This window comes from the organism of the source record quoted next, unplaced genomic scaffold (assembly GCF_019419815.1).
Source record: "Pyrus x bretschneideri cultivar Hongxiangsu unplaced genomic scaffold, Pyrus_bretschneideri_v1 Contig36, whole genome shotgun sequence".
Classification (NCBI taxonomy): Eukaryota; Viridiplantae; Streptophyta; class Magnoliopsida; order Rosales; family Rosaceae; genus Pyrus; species Pyrus x bretschneideri.
The window spans coordinates 2,693,038-2,715,816 of record NW_025999679.1 but is presented as its reverse complement, the minus strand read 5'-3'; the positions used below and the strand labels follow the sequence as shown (position 1 = coordinate 2,715,816).

The following is a 22,779-nucleotide window of genomic DNA, read 5'->3' as shown; positions in this document are numbered from 1 at the left end:
CCTCATCCATTTTTCCCGTGGGCCTAAGCCTAACCATATTGCCCAGCTTTCTAGCCCGAGTCAGCCATGCTAACCCTCGGCCTGAGCCGAGCCACACATGGTAGCAATCTAGCTGTGACTTCCCAGCCGGTTTTTCACACCTCCTCGATGCACGATGAGCCAAATTTCAAGCCCTGAGGCTCCCAAAAATTATGAAAACAAGGAAAATTAATTTTTTTCTTACCTTGGAGAAGCATGAAGACGAATAAAGCAACGAAAGACGGTCTTTTGCACAAGCAAGTGTAAAAGATTGGTAGGGGAGGGGGAACAAATATCCTCTAGCTCTCTCTCTCTCTCTCTCTCTCTTTCTCCTGTAGGGTAAAATAAATTGCTCTCTAAAGTTGATTTAATAATCTACTTAAGGTAAACTTAAATAGACTTTAGAAGTAATTTATTTCCCCTTCCTAGAAAGATCTAATTTCCTATTAAAGAGTGAATCTACATCAAAATAGGAAATAATCCTATGTTTCCTAAAGCAATAAGATCTTTACACTTGCTGCCCTTTCCTGCGAGCTGCCCAATAGGTGTGGGGGCATTTGTAGAGCCAAAAATAATCAAGAAAAATATGGAGACGACACGTGGATCTTTGGGTAAAAAGACAAACTTACCCACGAGGCACACTGGAACTCCTACGTACAAACAGCGGACAATCACGACTCAATTAAGGTCAAAAATGATCAAAATAGGTATTTATTCAAAACCTATTTCATCAATCCTCATCAAATCCTCTCTATAAGGTAATTCCTATTTATTCATTTCAAAATAAGATTAATTAGCTAATTAATTGATTAATTGCCTAATTGATTACAAGTACACCCAAAAATCACCATAAGTGCCCAGACCATTTTTCTCCAAATTGGGGCCGACCACACCCTATAAATACCCATCATTTCTCCCAAAAACCTAAGTCCAATTCTCTTGCAAAATTCTCCAAATTTCTTTAAACATTTTTCCCTCAAGTTCTCACTTTGGCATCAAAGATTTTTCGGCCAAAGCCCCCCCATTCATCGTGGGCGCGTGAGGCTCTTGGCCTTGACTAAAGATGTTAATTGTTTTGCAGGTGCATTTTCGTCCAAAAAGAAGGCAAAAATTTGCATCCACATCAATGAAACCTATTTATCGTTTTCATATCAAACGCCGCCAACCACCAGGTCTCACCCCTTATTCTTATGTCGATGATTACTCTGGTCCCAAACTACTCATTTCTTCGCCTTGTTTGCTTACACTATTCAAACCCTAATTTTTTTTGTCTTTCTTTGGCCATGTTAGGTATTCCCAATCTACAGGATCTTCGCCTTCATCTCCAACTAGAGAGCACGAGATCTAGCTGGTGTATATCTCAGTGGATTTCAGAGGCAATGGCGGCTTTGGCACAATCATCGTTGTTAGTCGAAATGGGAATCGATCTCTAAGATCAATTAAATTATGGGCGGCAAATATCCACCATTGATGAAATTGTGATTCATTCTTTCTATGTTATAACTTCTTCAAGTGGGAGCTCTGTATATTTCTCGAATTTCGATTTCTCAAATCGCTATTGTTTATTAGATTTTTGCTTTCGACCTGATTTCAATTGAGTTCGATTTCGAACTTTATATTCGATTTTGATTTACATATGTCCTAATTTTCCTGAAGGTATTGCTTCTTTGATTTTGATTTCAAGTTCTCCATTTTGGTATTTTGATTTCAAGTTTAAAATCGAAAGATTAGGGATCGGTGATTGGGCTAGAGTCTCAAAATCAGAGAGATGGAGATGGAGTTGGATTTATGGGTAGGGTTTTAAAACCAAAGAGATGGGGTTGGATTTAGGGATCGGGAATTGGGCTAGCACTTTTCTCCACAGGTAGTTTTTAACTTTTTATATGTTTAAGTTTTTTTAATATAAATTTTGAGTGATGTTTTATTCTTAAGCTGTGGTTTTCTTTGCTTTCCAATTTTCAGTTTCTATTTGCACAAAGAACTTTCAGACAGGGTAAGAATTTGAAATTAAATTTTGGGCTAATTAATTTATGGTATTGGTTTGGTTAATCTTGTATAGTATATATTTGCAGAAATATATGTAGTGTCAAACAGATGCATGAGTAGAAAGGTATAAAGGCAAAAACTATATATGAAATGCTAGTTTTAGAGGTAGAGTGGTTGAGAGGATTATCTAGAAACTTGATAATTGATGATTGTAAGTTAAGTTATATATTTACTCCATTCACTGTATATGCAATGCTAATTTTGCACTACATGTTGTTGTTAGAGTTAGGTCTGTATATCTGTTCGATTCTTTACTAGTTAATTTTTCACTTCTTGTGTGAACTGTTTGAGATTCGTATATCTATATAAGTCTTTACTATCAACTTTTGGCTTCAAGTTTTGTATATCTTTTCACTATGTTTATTTTCGCCTATAGCAGTACAAGATTTTCTTTCTTTTGATCCATATGCTTATGTCCATGAAGATAGAGAGAAGCAACAAAATTGTTACGGGTCAATCATTAGGGGCAATATTTCACTCTCAAGGTCCTTTCGTTTGGAGGTATTCAAAGAAATGTGAAGTCTTCAAGCGACAATGTCCTTGTTATTGGAGGCCTATTCGATATTTCGTGGATAGTTTGGTAATTCTCAGTGTAACTTATTGGTTTGTTATTAGTTTTACTGTACCACTTGTAATATTAGAATTTAGAATTTGTGATTTTTTATGTAATCATTATATTGTAGTATATATGAAATTTGTATATAAATATTATATTATATATATATATATATAAAATATTTATTGAATAATTTTTTTATTATTTTTATTTTTGGGAATTGTTTTATAACAGGCATTGGTTGTGGTCAATTTGGTATCCATAACAGCTATAGTGCACATGGTGTTAGATTCCAATCTACCACAGGTACAATCCGTGGTTACATCATATTAGATAATGGCCAAAGCTCGTGGTCGAAATAGTGACTTTTTATCACATCCAGATTACTAACAGGCACATTGTACGTAGTGGATTGCAATCTACCACGGCATCAACCGTGGTAGATGAGCTTGTTTCTTCTAGTGAGTGAAGACCAAGTTGCTGATATATTAATTGAGCCTCTCAAGTAGCATGTGTTTGTGAGATGAAATTGCTAGGAGTTTGTTCTTTGAAGGATATTGTTGGATAAAGCTTTATGATGCGCAAGAACTGAAGTTTTCTCTAAATTAATTTATTGTGGCCTAACTTAAAATAACATGAAAACACCCTTTTCAATAACTATTACAATTTGTAAGGTTGTTGTGAAGCCAAAAATAATACCGAAAATTATGGAGCTGATACGTGGATTATTTTCCATGAAAAGACAAGACTGCCCCTATTAAATGAGCAGGGAGCAGCCTCATTCACCATGCGCAGCTGAGGTAGAGCAGGTAGAGGTCAACTACTACTCAAGGCACCATTGCTCGTAGAAAAAGTCAAAGGTATTTATGATAGAATATTCCTTATTCAAATCATAAATACATTCCTAATCAAAGAATACCTTGTTCAAGTAAGTTATCCTAATTCCATTTATTTAGGATATTTACCTAATTACTATAAGATATTTATTTACACAAATATCTTGAAATATTCCACTATATTCCTAATCAGAGAAGACCTCGTTCAAGTAAGTTATCCTAATTTCATTTATTTAGGATATTTACCTAATTACTCTAAGATATTTATTTACACAAATATCTTAAATATTCCACCCAAAATACCACATAATGCTGGCCACGCCTAAACCCTAGAAGGCAGGCCTATGCTCCTCTCATCTCCTACAAATACACCCTTTTATCTCCAAATTTGGGGAGAATTTTTGCTACCCACGAACACTTAAACACATTCTTTTCACAATTCTAACTTTGGCATCGGAGATTCTTTAGCCAAAGCCACCCCATTCATTGTGGGCGCATAAGGCTTATGGCCTTAATCTTAGGTGTCATTGTTTTGCAGCTGCAGATTCGTCAATCACAGGAAGGTGGAAATTTGTATCCACAAATTGGTGCTTTCATTGAGAGCTCTGATTTGAAGATTCAAAGAAGACTCTCACTTTCAACTTCCTTTGTTCGTAGATCCACGATTACGATGGCAGGAAATTTAGAAACTACAACTAATGGGACCCCTTACTTTGAAGGACATGGACCAATCGATAGAGATCGCGATGTGGCTCCATGTCGTTGCTCAACGAGGCTTACCACGGCAAGGATTGTTCATTTACCACCACAAGGTACGTGCCCATGCCGGCAGCTATCGCTGCTCATGAGGCAGCCTCCACTCATCGCGAAGAAACCCTAGGGCAGGAGGCCTATAGCTCCAGCAACTAGTAGGTGCAGATGCAAGCAATTGTTCGCCCTTTGCAACAGCCCCTGGTGCCTACCACCTTCACTTGGACGTGCACTGCCCAGACCAAAACAACCTAAGCCGCGCCAACCGCGATGCAAGCTGCAACTCAGCGCGAGCCCAATACGTCTCCAACTCGAGGTTGGGTAGGACAAACTAAGGTGGCCTAGTGCCTATACGCCCGACTTACTTCTGCAGCTCTCAAAACAATCCAGCATATTTGAAACCAGTTCAACCAGCCCAGATCCAGATTTCGAGGCTAACGGTTGAACCAAGGGAATTTTCACCCTACCTTACTGCAGATCTGACCCATCCTAGCTCAAGCTTTGCACCTGGAGTCCATTAGACTTCCACTACTCAAGTAGACGTTTACTGTCCCAGCTCTTCCACTCCAAAGGGCGAACAACACCTATCTCGACAGGTCGCCGAACTGACAAGCTCCCTCACGCAGCAGACTGCCTTGGTGAGCCAACTCCTGTAGTGTAACAAGATGCACCGTGCCCCATATGAGGTGTCACTAAGTAGGATAAGGACTGGCGATGACGTTTTTCCCTAGTAACGTCTCGATAAACAACCACTCAACCAGCCACGAACCAAATGTTCTGGCAGTCCACACTCCTGCCTAGGCCCCCGAGATAGCGTATACTCTCATCTTAGCGTGCAGAGAAGCGTGCACTCTCGGTTAGGCCCCTGGACGAGCATACATTCATTGTTAGGGCCACACTCCGATAATCAACATAGACAACTTACTAAGCGAAGCGTTCATTCACGGCTCGGCTCACAAGGAGCATCATCCACCTTTTATCAGAGTAAACAGCACGACGGACATGGTGAAGTAATCGCTCAATTTGACTTAAGTTTAACCGGCAATCTACGAGTAATCCGCTCGCATGCTAGAAACATACCCCATACATCGTAGCCGCGAAATAGATGACACGAGCATAGGGAAGAGTAGCCAAGACCTGCAGGTTATGACCGGGGGCAGCAGAAAGCCCCACTGCCCCAACAGTGGCAAATTCAGGAAGAAGTAGAAAGGCTCTTGACTGTGTTACCGTTAATCTCGAAGGTATATTTCTTAACTAATCTCGAAGGTATATTTTCTTAACTAACTTATTTAATTTCCATTCATTTAAATTGTTTTGTATGTAGTTTATAATTGTTGTGAGTTTATGTATTTGTATGCAAACATTTTTGTATAGATGTACAAAAAATGGTTTGTAATGTTCATATGAGCTTAGTTTCTTGTTTGAGAATGAGTTAGATTTTGCGAATGGATGCGAAAGCATGACTGCGGTCTAATTAATTCTTGAATTGTCCCAAAATTTTGGACATTTTGAGAATGCACAGTTACGTGTTGTATTTTGCAATTCACGCATTAGAGTTTAATCTTGGGAAATTTGGTAGCATCTCTTTGCATTCTTCGAGTGCATCGTAGTTTTTTGTATCTACGTCATGTACTAATAAACTGTAGGGAGATGCTGTCAAAATTTTCCCACGATCGAACTCTAATGTGTTAGAGCCGTAAATTACAACATGTAACTGTGTATTCTAGAATGAGATATGACCCATACCGGAGGCATAAGGTGGCATGTCATAATTAAAGTTGTTGTAACCCTTGTAAATTTTTTTATGTTTGCAGATGATATGGAAAAACAGTGGATACATAATCTTAACAGATGTGATGATGATTATTTGGATGCAATAAATCAGTTCATTGATTTTGCAATTGCAAACAATCGAGGTTCAACTCAAATTCGATGTCCTTGTAGAAAGTGTAACAACTCAACGATTGAATATTTTGAAACTGTTCGATATCATTTAGTCAAAAAATAGGATGATGGAGACCTATACTGCATGGAATCATCATAGAGAACAAATACAACATGCTTCATCCTTTGAGCACTTAAGACAGTTGAATATGTTGTGGACCCAAATGAACAAATTATGGACATTATCAATAATGTTTTTTGAAACACTAGTTCGAATACGAATGAGGAAGTAGAAGATGACGTCCATCCCACCATGGACAGTGAAGCATTTGAAAAATATGAAAAACTATTGCAAAGTAACAAGAAAGAATTATACCCCAGTTGCGAAGGATTTTCGGTGCTCATGGCCATTTGTTGAGTTGATGCATGGAAAAATAAAGTTTCATTTGTCGAACTAGTGTTTTGATTACTTTTTGGGGGTTTCAATAGGATGCTTCCAAAAGACAATTGCCTGCCTAAACATCATAAAAGTGCAAAGAAGGTGTTGAATGGTCTTGGTGTTGGAAATGTGCCCTAAAGCTAATCATATGATAATACTTTACGGACATTTCACATGTTAAACTAATCTAGTTTAATATAAAGGGCAAATATTATTGTTTAGAGCTGTCTCAATAAATGTTATATGCTTAAATGATAAGTCCAAGGAATATGTAATTGGGAGAATGTGATCTAAAGAATTTAGATTCATGAGACCATTCTATTTCGTATACATATCCTAAACATTCCTGATCCTAGGATTACCAATTGGGCATTGACAGTCCGTTAAGATTAGTATGTGTTATGTCTTCTCTTAGGGAGAGTGACTAGTCTCGAGTCATTGGTGTGACTGACACCAAGACAAGCATGTAAGTGCTCAGTAGAGAATGAGTCCACTGAACACGATCAACAAGGTGTTCTCATTCTCATATCACATGAGAACTCATAGTTGGAATAATGCAAAGTAGTCCTTTGACCTGAGGCATCATAGTTATCTTGTGGTTAGGTCCTTGATCTTTCACTATTTCAAAGTCACTCTGACAATGGGTGTCCATGACATAGTTGGGGTTAAGCCACTTAGTCATCAAGGCAAGTGAATGCATAACAAGGGATCTCTAACCTTCAAACTGTTTGAGGGAGAATACTCTATGATATGATTAAGAATCTCTGGCTAGAGTATGAATGAGATTTAGGAAGTTGTTCCAAATTACATTCAAGGTAATCATATAAGTAAAAAAATCACTTTGGATAGTAGACGTGAATAAACTATCAAACCAAACAATGTGGTCAAGAATATTGTCTTAGAGAAAGACTGTATTGCATTGTAATCCTAAACTGAATAGGTTTTCCACCTCTTTTGATTAGCTTGGGTAGCCATGATATACTACTAGGTGTCACTCATGGTTTGTAAAGCCCTAAAGGTGTATAATCACTAAAGGGAGAATTGACAGTATGTTTCAATTCACAATCGATTTGAAGAGTTCTAATCGCCCATTGCCTCGCTAAAAGGAACCTAATGGATCATACACAGTGTAAGGTAGAGATTGAAGAAACAACGGAGATGAGTAAGGATAATTAAATGGTTTAATTATTTATGGCTAGGATTAATTAATATGTTAATTAATCAAATGAATAAGTTCGTATTAGACCTCGGGTGGGCCTCAAGGTCTAATGGGATTTGAATGTCAAGTCCAATAACTCAAGTTGTATGACAACTTGAAAACACAAAGGGCTTGAAGGCCCAATAAACCCATCAAGGCCGGCCATAAAAGTGAGGGGTAGTGAACTTGGCTTAATTGCAAGTTTGCCACTCAAATGTGAGGTGATATAAATGCATCTTTATAGCCATTTCATCATAAGGGTTTTTCTTTAAGGAAATTAGAGAGAACACAAGCTCTCGTTTTCTCTCTAAGAGGCCGGCCACCCTAGAGGAAAATAGCTAGCAATCTTTCTTCCTCTAAGTCAGTCATATCTTCCTCAATGCTCTCCTTGGTGTGGAGACTTAGAGGTTCCCTATTTTGGGAACTTGGAGAATCCATTCCTTCATCCATCCAAGAAGTCATAGAGCTAAGAAGCAAAGTTCCTCCATCTACATCCATGGAGTCAAGGAGTAAGGAGACTAGGGAAAGAAAGCCCTCACATGGGTGAATATCTTTTGCTAAGCAAAGAGGTGCCTCAAAGGTATAAAAGTTTCTCAACTCCTTTCTTTAAGATTTAAGTTGAGTCTTGGTTCACCACAACTACTAGGCCTTGAATTTAATGGGTACAGTTTTGTTTTTGAGTGCATACAAGCATGACTCCGCCTTTTAATTGTTAATTGCATGTATAGATGTTGCTCAAATGAACTAATTTTCACAAATATATCCTTCACTTGGATTAGGATATGAAAAAAATTCACGCATGTAAAAATAATTGCATTTTGTTCTACAAAAATAATAAAGCGTTGGATAAATGCCCTGTATGTAATAAGTTGCGATTTACAATGACCTCTCAGAATAGAACAATGAAGATTCCACAAAAAGTTATGCATTATCTCTCATTAAAGCCCAAGCTGCAACAATTGTATATGTCGACGCATACTGCAATCAACATGAGGTGGCATAAGGACAAACGAGTGGATTCTGATGTTATGAGACATCCTGCAGATGGAGAGGCATGGAAAGAGTTTGATCGGCTGTACCTCGATTTTGCACGTGAGCCTTGAAAAGTTAGATTGGGACTTGCGACAAATGAGTTTAATCCATTTGAGGTTCTAAATCAAAACCACAACACTTGGCCAATTGTCGCAATTTCGTATAATTTCCCGCCTTGGAAGTGCATGGAAAAAGAATATATGATGATGACATTGTTGATAACTGAAGATCCCAACACGTCTATTGATGTTTATTTAAACCGTTGGTCGATGAACTAAAAGAATTATAGAAAAATAGTGTTCCCATGTAAGATAAATCTACCGGGAAGATGTTCACTTTGCGAGCAGCAGTGAAGTGGACTATGAACGATTTTCCCACGTACACTTTGATGTTTGGGCAGAGCACTAAGGGTTATTATGCATGCCCATTTTGCAAAGAGAACATAACGTCTGGTTGGCATGTGGGAAAAGTTTGTTACCTAAGGCATCTTAGAAGGTTGTCGTAGGACCACAAGTTGCGTCAGAACAAGACAGCCTTCTTCAACGACATAGAGATTCGGCCAAAACCTAGAAAATGGTCAAGAGATGAAATTTTGGCTCAAATGAATCGTTTGGATTTTACTCAGTTGGGCAAATTTGTAAATAGAACACGACCAGACACACATTTGAACTAGACACACAATAAGAGGTTGTTCGAGCTCCTGTACTGGTCTAAATTAAAACTGAGACACAACATCGATGTAATGCATGTTGAAAAAAATGTGTTTGATGCACTAGTCGGAACTATACTAGACATCGAGGGAAAAACAAAAGACACAATAAAAGTTCATATCGATTTGGAAAAAATAGGTATTAGGCCAAGTTTATGGATGACAAGGGACAGAGACATTGCTAGAAAGAAGCTTGCATCATTTTCGGTGAAACCGGATAAGAGGAAAGAGTTTTTGCAGTTTCTATCTTCTGTACAGTTTTCGGATGGGTATGCTTCAAACATTGGCCGTTATGCAAATGTGGATGGAGGTAAATTTTCAGGCCTCAAGAGTCATGATTTGCATGTGATACTTCAACGCCTTCTCCCAATGGGAATTTGACACCTCTTGCCTGAAGATGTGGTGAAGTCGATTATGTTGTTGGCGATATATTTTTCTTAATTAACTGCAATATCTTTGCGCAAGTCCGATGTTGAAGTGTTATGCACGTTTGAACAAATATTTCCTCCAGCTTTCTTCACAAGCATGATCCACGTCATGATTCACTTGCCGGAGGAAGCACTTATAGCCGTACCCATCAACTATCGATGGATGTATCCATTAGAAAGGTATTTAATCGCCATAAATACTTTAGTTCGTGATGTATGTACGATTTGACTAATTTTACAGTATATTTTGTTTCTTGATGCAAACTACTGGATAAATTAAAAAAGAGTGTACGGAACAGGGCAAAGCCCAAATGAGCAATCTTGGAGGTATGGGCCGCTTTTGAGTTGCTTACATTTTTTGCAATATACCTACAAGACGTTGAGACTACGTTCAATCGACAGCAACGCAATAATGATAGTGGTGTGAGAAGTGAAAAACTTTCTGTTTTTACCCAAATTGCACAACCATTTGGCAAACCAATTAGAGGGGAGTTGTTTACCAAAATGGACGTGGAGGTAGCATATTGGTTTGTACTTAACAATTGTAAAAAGACAATTACCTACCTAGATAAGCATGAAGAGTCGATGAAGCGGGAACATCCTTCACATTTATATGCCAAGAAGAACCGTGAATTGTTTCCTCGTTGGTTTTGTGACAATGTAAGTTGTTTGTGTTTTGGGTTATTTTCATAATTGTAAATGGTAAATTAACACGTCAACTTTTCATCATTAATTTAGGTGAAGAAATTGAAGGACATGAATTCGCCCGCTTACATGAAGAATTGTACAACTTGGCTATTGGGCCCCTAAGTGCAGAATTGTACTCCGGTTGTCATGTAAACGTCATCAAGTTTTTGGCAGTTGATCGCGATGACAAGCTATGTAAGCAAAATAGTAGGGTACATGTCATGTGCGGGAAACATTGCAGACATTGATTTCTATGGAAAACTTACAAGTGTTGTACAATTTCTTTACAAAGACCGCTATCAAGTTATCCTGCTTAAGAGTTACTGGTTTGATACAAACCCACGTAAGGTTGGAGGTGTTAAGCGAGACGATGGTTTGTTATCGGTCAACATTAACAGATGTTGGTATAACGACGACCCTACATTTTGGCAACGATGGCCAAAACTGTTTTCTATATCGATGACCTTAAGGGTGGGAGGGGATGAAAAGTAGTTCAGAAGATGGAGCACACAGGGCTGTAACGATGACGATTATGGTGACGTTGCTGACACTAGAGGCTTTAACGGAACTTGATGCAGATACACTGCGAGATATGACTATTGTAAAAGAACCGTATCAGGTAGCCGGAGGTCCTAAAATCGAAATGCCGATCAACTCCATTATGATTAATCTCGGGGATCTACCGTGATACAATGCACCCGAGCACGCAAACGACGATGCTGACAAGGAATGTGAGTCTGAATCTAATGAAAGTGATGATATTTATTCTAGTTCAGACGAGGATTAATGAAAACTTGTGATGTACATGTAATGATATTCATTGAATGGTATTTATTTCGTATACAAACAAAAGTTTCCATTAAAATTTGTAAAAAATTAATTAAACAAATTTTTTTTTTATTTATTTAAACAAAAAATAAAATAAATTTATATATATGCGCGATGATGTTTTGGAAATGTTTGTCACGCAAATATTTAAAAATTCATTTTTTATTTAAAAACTAGACGCCAATGAAAATTAGAACATCCTCGTCGTGTAAACATATAAAAATTTAATTCTTTTGGTGAAAATTGGGCACATTTTTATTTTGAAGAAGCTCACTGACTCTATCTCCCTCATTCTCTGCGAAGCTCACTCTTCTCTCTCTCTTAATTCTCACACTCTCTCTCTCTCTCTCTCAATTCTCACACTCCTCTCTCTCTTTCTTGATTCTCTCCATCTCTTGCTCTCATCACTCACTATCTCAATCTCTCCCTCTCTCCCTCTCTCTATCTCTCTATCACTCTCTGTCCTCCGCACTTGACATCGGCTGCCGTGCTCCAATGCCACACCGTCTCACCACCACCGCAACATTACTAGGTAAGCACCCAATATCCCTTATTTCACTCTCCCTTAATTCAATTAATTATTAGTGCAATTTTTCATTTTTTCTGTTGGATTGTTTTAATTAGAACAACTAGGGATTCAGGGTTCGAATTGGGAATCCTGGGTTAGGGTTTTTGAATTGAGAATATTGGGTTATGGTTTTCGAATTGAGAATCCGGAGTTTGTATTATTTTTTGTTTTTTTTTCATTTTTTTGGTTATAAACAAAACTTGGTATCGAATTGGGAATCAAATAGGGCTTTCGAATTGGGATTAGCAACTAGGAAGGAGGGGCAGATCCAGAGGAGAAAAGCACACTAAGGAGTTTATGGGAAATTGGTAAGGGTTTTGAATTGGGTTCTGATCAAATAACGGTTTTGAATTGGGGTTAATTATCTGTATACTAAATTATTTGGGTTTCTGGGATTATTAATTTCTTTCTTCATATTAAATTGCAGTTTTTGATTTGTGCAAATATGATTTCAATATATTTTTACAACTACCTTCTTTTTATTTGGTTGCTGAGTGATCCAAGCACACAAATTGAGAGCATTACTGATACATATAGGGTTTGCTTTGAAACTTTGAAACTTTGAAACTTGAGAGTGGGTTAGAAGTTTTAAAATGTGTTAACGGAAGAAAGAATGTTCTACAACTTGAGTTTCTGATATTTCAGGATCTTGCTCAATTGCCAGCACCATTTGGTATTTGGAATCTTATACTAAACACAGATATTTCAAGTTCCGGTAGCAAAGTTTAGTAGCCTTGTGTTAATCAATAGAGTTTACATTGTTTCCAGTTTACTTAACTGTCTTTGGCTGATAGATTAACTTCGCTTCCCTTAACAGTCGCAGGTATGTCTCATACTAAAATCTAAGAGAGAATTTAAATTTTAATGCTTAATGAGCAAACGTTTATGGATTGAATGAGCTAGTAGGAAGTCCTAAACGGTTGTACATATGAGAAGGTGTTGGAAGAAATTGTTGAAGGTAGTTCATCAATCTTACAATTTCTGCACTTATCAGTTCATCTATGCATTTTCTTTATGGTGATCAGCTTTAACAATATATATACTGCGCAGAGAAATATGATGCAGGTAAGGCCCTCTATGTCACAAACTATGAATTCCATAATTCAGATAATTATTTCTTACATGCACTGAAAACACAGAGAGTCTAATTAATATGTTTAAATGGTAGTCAATGCAAGAGAGCTTTTTAAGCAGTTTGGGTGCTCGGAAAGCCTTTATTAACATGTATCGTTAAAGATTCTTGGAATAGGTAGTAAAGGATAAAGGGTTTGCCTGTTTTTAATTAGAAAAATAAAGGGGAAAAGAAAGAGACAAAGGAAACTGAGTAAGCTAGATGATAATTGTGATTGGTGAAACAATTAGAGAAGATAATTTCAACGCTATTTTTCGTTTGGGAATGAGTACTATATATATTTGTGTGTGTGTGTGTGTATACGTGGATAGATAATATTGCTTTGAATTGATTTATATGCTATTTTGCTATTTGTTTCCCTACACCAACCAACCACTTACCTTCACACCATGTCCCTCCATATATGCTATTGTCTTGAATGTTTTGTCGTAGCTGTATATTCAAATAAGTTCACTGGATTTGGTGTTTTAGTTTGATTTTGGATCTTTTTCCCAAAAACAGATAAACTTAATTTATCTATGTGTGTGTGTGTGTGTGTATCAAGGAAAATGTTATATATTTGACTATTCTTTGTCTATTACTGATCTATTAGCGGATCAGCTACTTAGGATTCATTGCTTATGTTTTTTTTTATAAACATTTTATAGTTTTTATATGCAAAACATAAACAAAAACATGTTGGTGTTGGTGGATTCTGTATATTATGTGCCATGTAATATATTATAATAAATTGACTAAAAGTAGTGGACTGTAACTTTTTTATTTATTGTTTTTGTAGATGTCGAACATAATTTCAAACCACCGGACAGATAATAGGGTCCGTCAGACACCTTCTCCAACAGCTAATGCTACTGCCACCATCCCACTTGATATGGGCACGACGAGTGTGTCTCCGGTCACGCCTTTCGATCCAACAATGTCTCCGGCTCCTACATCTTCGACTTCTTCGGTGACGCATCCTCTACTCAGCGCCCGACAGACTCATCGACGGTCCCAGAGTTCTAAGGAGGCTGAGCAGTCTAGTAAGGCTTCCTTTGTCCATGGAGAGGGGTCCTATATAGGTAATGCATCTTTCTCATAGTATTTTCAATTTAACAATTTGGAATTTAGATTATAATTGTTTTAAAGTCCCTAATTGGTATAAAGTCTTTGAATTGTTGGGTGGATGTGTTATTTTTGTTGTTATATTGTCTACAGGTTTTAGGAAATGTTATAGTTTTAGGGGAGGTTCTACCGAATTTTCGGTAGAAAATAGAATTTGTCCTATGCAGACTTCTGAAGACTTCATAGACCACTCACACCACGACTAAGAAGATCACCATTATGTGGGATCTTTGACATCATGTGGTTGCAACAAAGGAGTATCACAGTGTGTTGGCCAGCGACATTGGCTTAGTTATCATGAATAATTGCCCCTTCATGTGGGAGTCATGGAAAGTTATCCCACCTAAAGTCAAGGAAGCCGTTCTTCATGAATTATCTATAAGTATTTTCAACCTCAAATACTAAATTTTTATTAAGTATGCAAATATTATAAATTTTAACTACTATTCATTTGTTGAGTTTTGCAGCATCACTATAAGCTCGCGAACCTCGATGCCAATCAAAACTAGTACATCAACGAGTTTGCACTAGTAGGTTCACTCAGTGGAAGAACAACCTCCACAAGCATTATGAGAAATATGACGGTCCAGAGGTCGCTCTAGCAGTTGGGTGCCCTAAAGAGTTGGTGGACCGCTGGGATAAATGGGAGTAGCTCTGTGGCCATTTTCAAGATGAGAAATACCTAGTAAGTATAATATATATTTCAATATTATTTAACCAAAATTTTATATTTTTTAATAATATTTTAATTTTTTTCATTAATTTGTTATAAATATCTAAACTAATACGTTTTTTTAATTCAACAGAAAAAAGTGGAGGCAAACTCGATCAATCGATCGAAGAAGAAACTTCTTCACCGCTCTGGCTCACGATACTTCTGTTATAGGTTGGAGGACCGACATAAGGTAACCATATATTTATTTTAAGTTTTGATTCTTTTTACTCTCTATTACACAATTGGTAATCTATATGTTAATTTTTTTTTTTTATTCAGGGGGTCAAAGTTTCTTGGGATTGACATGTTCAATGAAGTATACGTACAGCCCGGGGATAAGCTGACAGAGCAGCTTCATGAAAGTTATTCCAATTAGTATTAATATTAATTACATGTATATTAAAAGTAATTTGTTTGTTTTCATTTTTCTAGCCCTCCACAGTGGATAAGGGCTAGACCATTCTGGAGGAAGTGGCTTCCTAGCTTCCTCTAGAGACCCCACCAATCGAGGAGGTGTTTCCTCCTAAGGATTCGGGCTTTCAGATCATGACAGACACACTCGATCAGACCCTCGGTCATAGGCAAGGGAATGTTCACCGGGGGCTTGGAAAAGCCTGCCTTCGGGACTCGTCTACCTCCTTCTCCAAGCAAGAACATAAGAGGTCGAATTGCTAACATTTGAAGTGGCGAACCTAAAGGAGCAGATTACCGCCCATAAGTCTCACCTTGCGGCCTAAAGTAATTTGATGAACCAAATTCGTCTTACCCTTCAAATCTCTAGCATTCGGTTCCTCGACTTTGAACCAACTCCAACAATGACCTCTCAGCCCCCCGCTATAGCAGCTATGACCACCTAGCCCCTTACCACAATAGCTACCACCTCTCAGCCCCCCAATGCAGCACCAACACCACCAGAAGGCAATTATGATGTGGATAACTACATATTGTAGTTTTTTTTTAATTATTTTCAAATTTTAAAATATTTCTTTCCATTGTATGTACACTTTCAATAATTTTTTAATTCAATATTCTTCTTTACATTTTATGTTTTTAATTTCATTAAATTAACTTCTACATAAAACAATATTATCAACATTTAAAAGGAAAAATAAATAAATAAAAATCATTTAAAAAAATTAATTTTAAAATCTTACTTCAACAGCTTATATGTCCGTCTCGCAAGGGTAACCGCGTCAAACCCCAGTTTCGTCGCTTGGAGTATCACGCACAATGAACACTCATTCGTCGCTCTTTGTTTTGCGCAGTGCAACATTCATTTCGCGAAATGAAGAACTTTCCTCCGTCGCACAATGTCTGACGTCACGAGCTTTGCACAACAAAATTTGCGCGCCGCCCAATATTTCTCGCAACTGTATTTGCCTTTGCGTGACGACTGCCACTTTGTCGCCTAAGCAGTTATGTTGAGTAGTGAATCAATATTATACTATATATTTTACACTATTCTTATAAATTATTGGTTATTTTGGTTGAATTTTGATATTTTGTTCTATATTTCAATTATAGGACATGTGAATCTACTTTAGGCCTAAAGTGATCAAACAAAGGAATTTTGGAGTAATTCCAATTGAAGTATATTTGTGAGTCATTCAAGATGAATGTGCCAAAATTCCAGAATTTAATTCCAAGCTGTTTGATTGTGGTGAAGAAAAGAAGTCCCAGTGCGCAGCTTTTTCAGATTTACGTTTCTGGATCTTTTGGGCATTTTAGAGGTCATGATGGCATATTTTGAGGAAAGTTCATTATGAGGATTTTTTTATGACGTCTTCAGCTTTCATAAAAGACTTTTTGGGACTAAATCAGAGTTGATTTGGTTGGTTAAAAGTCTGATTTTCTCTACAGTCTGAATTTCAGTTTAAATAGGAAACCTTTTATTAGCTATTTTATTATTTTATTTTGTTTCCTAGTTTGTAGAAGGCCTTTTCTAGGAATGATTTTATTGTGTATTTGTATAAATAAGGCTATTTAGCCATTAGGGTTTCTCTACGAGCTACTTTGGAGAACTCGGCTTAGAGAGCTTTTAAAGATTCAACTTTATTTTACAAGGCGTTTTCTATCCATTCTTATAATAATATTTTGTTTTCTTTAATAAATTCATTTTTCTAGGGCGAGGCCATGAGCCTTAGCACAAATATGTTGTTTCTTATCCATTTTCTTATGAAATTATGCATTCATACTTTGAATTATTAATCATTGTATTTAAACTATCTATATGTCTTGATGACTGGTCACCATTAGGATGTTTAAACAACTAATTGGATTCGGTCGGAATATCACTAGAGGATTGAGTATGGCTTCTTGTGATTAATAGTTGTTAGTTCACTTAAGGCGAATATCACACTCTTAAGGGTTGCATGGTTTTTCAAAAGGTTTTCACAAAGCTAAATGAGTCTTGCATGTTTACATTTGATCTAAATTGCATAGTAGATATACATTCTTTCTTGAATTTCACGAGGAGAATACGCATAAGGAAAACCAAACCTTCAAAGTTGCATGTGTAATTCATAAGTAATTGGTACTACATAGGATTGTTAATGGCGACGGGTAACCTCAGGGCTTTTTACATTTGGTTTTCCAAAACTATTTTATTTTCTCTTTGTTACCAAGTTTTCATTAAAATCAATTTCAATTATTTTATGTCTTTTTGTTTTAATTCACAATTCCAAAAAAATTTCAAAACTTGTTTTCAGTGACTAACTAAGGCTTAGTTTAAATACAAGTTATTCGTATCGATCCTTATGGAGAGTGACCTTGCTTTGTGCCGTTTATAAAACAACTACCTTATTCTCTTGCAAGTATTTTTAAGTGTTTTTATCCTTATTTTCGCGCGTGGTAACAATCCTACTTTTGCAAGGTCGTTCTTCACATGGATTGATATGAATAACTTGTATTTAAACTACCTTAGTTAATCATTTAAAACAAGTTTTGAAAAAGTTTTGGAATTTGGAATTAAAATAAAAGGACATAAAATAATTGAAATTGATTTTAATGAAAACTTGGCAACAAGGAGAAAAATAAAATAGTTTTGAAAACCAAAGGTAAAAAGCCTTAGGGTTTAGCCGTCATCAATAACAATTCTATGTAGTACCAATTACTTATGAATTACACATGCAACTTTAAAGGTTAGGTTTTTCATATGCGTATTCTCCTCGTAATATTCAAGAAAGAACGTATATCTAACATGCAAAGTGCTCTACTGATTCAACTGATGAGTATTGCAGACTATAGGTGAGTTCACAACTCTTGAATGCCTCAAAATATTTTGTGCGACCATTGAGGCCATTTACGAGCCTACTTTCCTTCAAGGCCCAACTCTAGCCGACCTTCAGAGGCTCCTCCGCAAGGGACAACAACGAGGATTTCCAGGCAGGTTTGGTAGTCTAGATTACATGCACTAGAATGGAAGAATTGTCCAACAGCTTGGGCACGTTAATTCAAGGTTAACACAAGAAGCCAACAATTATTCTGGAAGTCGTGGGTGTTTTCGTTGTACTACGCTTTCTTGTCGCGAAATTATGTACTTTAAGTCAATCTATTCAATTTGTATGATTAATAAAATTGGTGGAGCTTATGGAAAAAGTAACCATGAAATACAAAACAAGGCCAAAATTATAAATAATAGTCCATAACATAAACTAAAAACTTGAACAATAATTGAAAACTTAAATGATAGTCATATAAATTAAAACCATTCGCTTTGTCCTGGTGATGGGATTGGAAAGTAATCGGCGGGGTTGAACCCGACTCTTGTACATTATGAGTCGTCAGAATTGCATCTTGCATATCACGGTAATACTTCTTCTTTCTTGGAGTATATTGGCTGAGGTCCTTGGACAGAATGGAGTCCTCATAACTTTTTTGTCCAACGACATTTGCTCCTGAAGGCTGAAGGAGGTCCATGTTGAACCAATCGCTCCATACATGTAGAATATGGTGAATTTTGGGCATCTCATGTATTCCTCCTTCGCCATGTATCCTTTTCTTGGTCTCGTCCCCTCGGCCTTCCGGAAGAATTAGGGGTGTCATTTACATCATCTCCCAATTTAGTGCTCTCATAGGTAGGTTGAGATGATCTTTCTCCATGCACACCATGTAGCTCTCCCCATGTCAGGGAGTCCTTCAAGATGTTCCTAGCATGATGCAACTTAAATAATCTTTTTTTTGTATTAACATTCTGAAATATGGTCAATGCATGGTCATCCTGCACATAAATAAACACAAGTAGTTTTTTGTTTTTTTTTTTTTGAACAAACGATATTATCCACAGGAATGGGCTAATAAACACAAGTAGTTGATAAACAGAAAATCCAACAAATTGATATATGAAGGTAAAGCCTCACCCTACTACACACGATTCTAAAATACTTCTAGAGGTTGATTGTTGCTCGAACACCTTCGTCAGAAACCAACCCCCCAAGCCTCACATAAAGCTTCATCTTTCTTTTTCTTTTTCTTTTTTTCCTTCCAATTTGGACCTCTTGCAGTTTATCCTAAAGACATCTTCAAAAAACAATTGAGGGAGAAAGAAGGATATGAAAATTATATGAGGAAGAAATTGATTTTGTGTAGATGAATGAACAAATGAATGAGTATATTATATATATATATAGTTTCGGATAATTTTTGAATTGGGTCCGTTTTAAAGTTTTCATTTTATTATTTTGTTCGTTAAATTTAAATTTCAGCAATTGGAATTTTTTATCATGGGTTTGAAAAAAACAAATATAGACGTTATTATCAAAATCAAAAGATTGAACAGAAAAAAGGAGTTTGATCTGAATCAATAGTCCAGAAATCGAAAGGCGAATCAATAGTCCAGAAATCGAAGGGCTCGGATTTTTTTTTTTTTTTTTTTTTGGTCAATCGAAAGGCTCGGTTTGAAACCAATATTACCGTTGGGCAGCTAGGTTCCCAGTAATGCAGAACGCAGTTATGGGCCACTTTCCCACAACTTCCGCCAGTTTATTTTTTAAAAGGTAGGCCCCTCCACATTTGGGTAAGGCAAGTAGAAAGTCAAATTTGGGTTTTGCGTTTGGATCAAAACCCAAATTTTTTGGGTTTAGGTCTTTTACCATTGGGTGACTTTTTTGGGTAATATTTGGGTTTAGGTGTTTGGGTTGGAGTTGGTTAAAGGGGCAAATGAGAACTTCAAATTTTGCTGGGTGGGAAGGGGCAAATATTTATTATTTCTTAATATTTCCTTGTCTTGCATCGCACTCTCCTATCACGTTCGGTTGCCACTTTTTCATCATTCCCATCTGCAGTTTTGTTTACATGTTTTGGGTGTACTGTGTGTATACCACCAATCACATCTCTCTCTCTCTCTCTCACTTTCATGTTGATATCTGCCTCTCTTTCAGCACCCTCCATCATAACACCCTCTCGAATTCCTCAGCACGCCTTCTTTTTCCTTTTCCGACCACAATATTTATTAATTAACACATGACCTAGCCAGCAATCTACTTCAGCCAAAAAAAAGTTTCCCAACTCTCAAGAAAAAAAATGGGTCTTGAAATATCAGAAGAAGATCGTTTCAGGCCAATTACTCCGATTCGAGTTGCCATTCCAATTCCACAAGCTTTAAAAAAGACAAAGAAGGAGGAGGAGGAGGGGGCAGTGGCGGAGGAGCTTTTGCATTTGGAACATGAAGAAGAATGCCACACACCCAAGTCACCTGCTGCTCACGTGACCTTGAAGCAACTACCATCAGTGTGTCCACCAGCACCCAAGAAACCTCGCCAAGCTGCCAGAAGAAGTTTGAGGAGGTTATGGCCTTCAAAATCAAAATACTTTTTTAAGGTTCCAGACGATCTTGAATCGCTGTTTATGGTTATCACTGGTACTAATACTCCTGCGAAGAATTTAAGTGTTTGGAAAACTTAATAATAATATTATTATATTAAATTTATTAATTGAATGGAAATTAGAAGGGGAGCCTTTTAGTAGAAAAATATGTCTACTTAAATGAAGTGTTGCAACTTTTGACTATTCATTAATAGTCACATGTTTTTCCAAATAGGTATCTCACATTCTATATATAGGGAAGCCCCCAATAATCATATAAGAACTTTTCATTGTTTACATAATCATACATAGATATAGTGCATTCAATATTAGAGAGTCTCATTGAGTCCATATGAGAAAGTTTTCAACACAATCGTGGTTCATGGAGCCTTATGATTTGGAGTGCTACTATTACAAGAACGTGGTCATTGTATATTGGGAGATATGCGCCAATCAACCATGAGCACCATAGTGAGGCGTAAACTTGTCTTAAGGGCAAAGTGTCCAACACTTGCTTTGAACGTATTTTCTAGGTTTTTCTAATCCATTATAAAATGTTCATTTAACATTGATTACTCACGTCAATGTATTATTTTGATATATAATTGCATGAATTATTTCTTAATTTTCTATGTAATTTAATATAGCAATTAGACTCTAATTTTTCAACAATCTTAATACAAGTTTATTGGTTTATTTGCTATATGTTGGCGAGATAGAATTTTGTATGTTCTTCCTTTTGTCCAATATTGTTATGCATATTGATTACAATAGTGCTGCCTATATATCATATATTAATTGACTATTCGAAGACATATATATTGTGAAGCGGTGCATTTGCTTGTCTAATGAATCATATTCTTACCATAGTACTGACTGATATTTCCGTTTTTATATATGAATCACGATTCATGATTATGATATTAATCTTGGCGCATGGTGACAATTAATTTTTTAGTTATCTCTTTGTTCGAAAAACCAATTTCAGATGTTATTATTTGGCAATTTTAATGTACCAAAGAATGCGCCACACAGATTTGAAGGAATGTATCAGGAACAATTGATTACAATTTTCATGTTAAACCTTTTGAGTGCAGATTGGTTTCTTGGAATAAAACAAAGTGGTAGAGCGGTTTGACAATTGAAACCGTTTGTCATCAGGCATATGTTTAATTATTTGAATATAAATCATAACGTTTGCCTAGATCGGCTACTGATTGGCGAAAGGATGTGGTAGGCTGGAAATTACATCCTTCCTGCCAAGCCCAAAAAGGGAACGGCAATGACTGTTCAAATCCGAACAAATGCATGAAAGACTAAACAGATGCCATCTTTCCAAAAATGTTGAAAGGGCATGATGACTTATGGGTCTATTGTCAGACAGTAACTATATTGAGTTACAGAGATGTGGTTATGATTTGATCCTTTTCAGACTAACGAAAGAGATCAATGGTGTCTATGAATGGCATCAGTTTGCAGTTGGCAATCATGTCTTCATGCTAAAAACGTAAATGGTGTATCTTTTGCATTTAAAATGAAAAGATACGTTAATTGGTAAAACAACCAAACACATATGTTGGATTACATGAATCGTACCATGAGTCATAACTAATTGAGAGGCTTTGCCATGTGTGTGTGATTTCATGTGAAGTTCGAGTTTAGTATTCGCAAGAAAATTTACTTCACACGAACCTGATCCGTTGTAATGAATTGTATTAAAATGAAACGGTATATAAGTTATAACCCTAAGGGAACTAGACACACGGCTCTTGGTGTAGTCAGAACTCATTATTACATTGTAACAAATGCATGTTAAACTCATTTTGCATGAGACAACTCTGGAAGATGACAATTAGACTGTGGGGGGCAAGGTCTTTTCGAAAGACTTAAAGCACTCTATAGATGAGTCTTTAACAATGGGAAATTTGAAAGTTGTCAAGACAGGGCCCTAATAGGTGAAGATAGATATGATATAGAAAGTCTATTTTCATTGGCTTTCTTCTTAAGTATGATGTATGATGAAAGAGTTATTAATAGCATTAAAGCA

The 22,779-nt window shown here is 36.6% G+C and overlaps 1 protein-coding gene and 1 long non-coding RNA gene across 2 annotated transcripts; both read left to right on the top strand.

Moving 5' to 3' along the window:
* The first annotated feature begins 11,776 nt into the window (after window positions 1–11,776).
* Window positions 11,777–15,951, top strand: LOC125480782. The gene is made up of 5 exons (XR_007261041.1): window positions 11,777–11,943; window positions 13,890–14,172; window positions 14,309–14,900; window positions 15,029–15,120; window positions 15,210–15,951. It is a non-coding gene; the product is annotated as an uncharacterized LOC125480782 (long non-coding RNA).
* Window positions 15,952–20,450: 4,499 nt separating this feature from the next.
* Window positions 20,451–20,831, top strand: LOC125480808 (cyclin-dependent protein kinase inhibitor SMR10). Its single transcript, XM_048591934.1, has one exon. It carries the CDS (start codon window positions 20,451–20,453, stop codon window positions 20,829–20,831), a length of 381 nt encoding a protein of 126 aa, XP_048447891.1.
* Window positions 20,832–22,779: the final 1,948 nt, after the last annotated feature.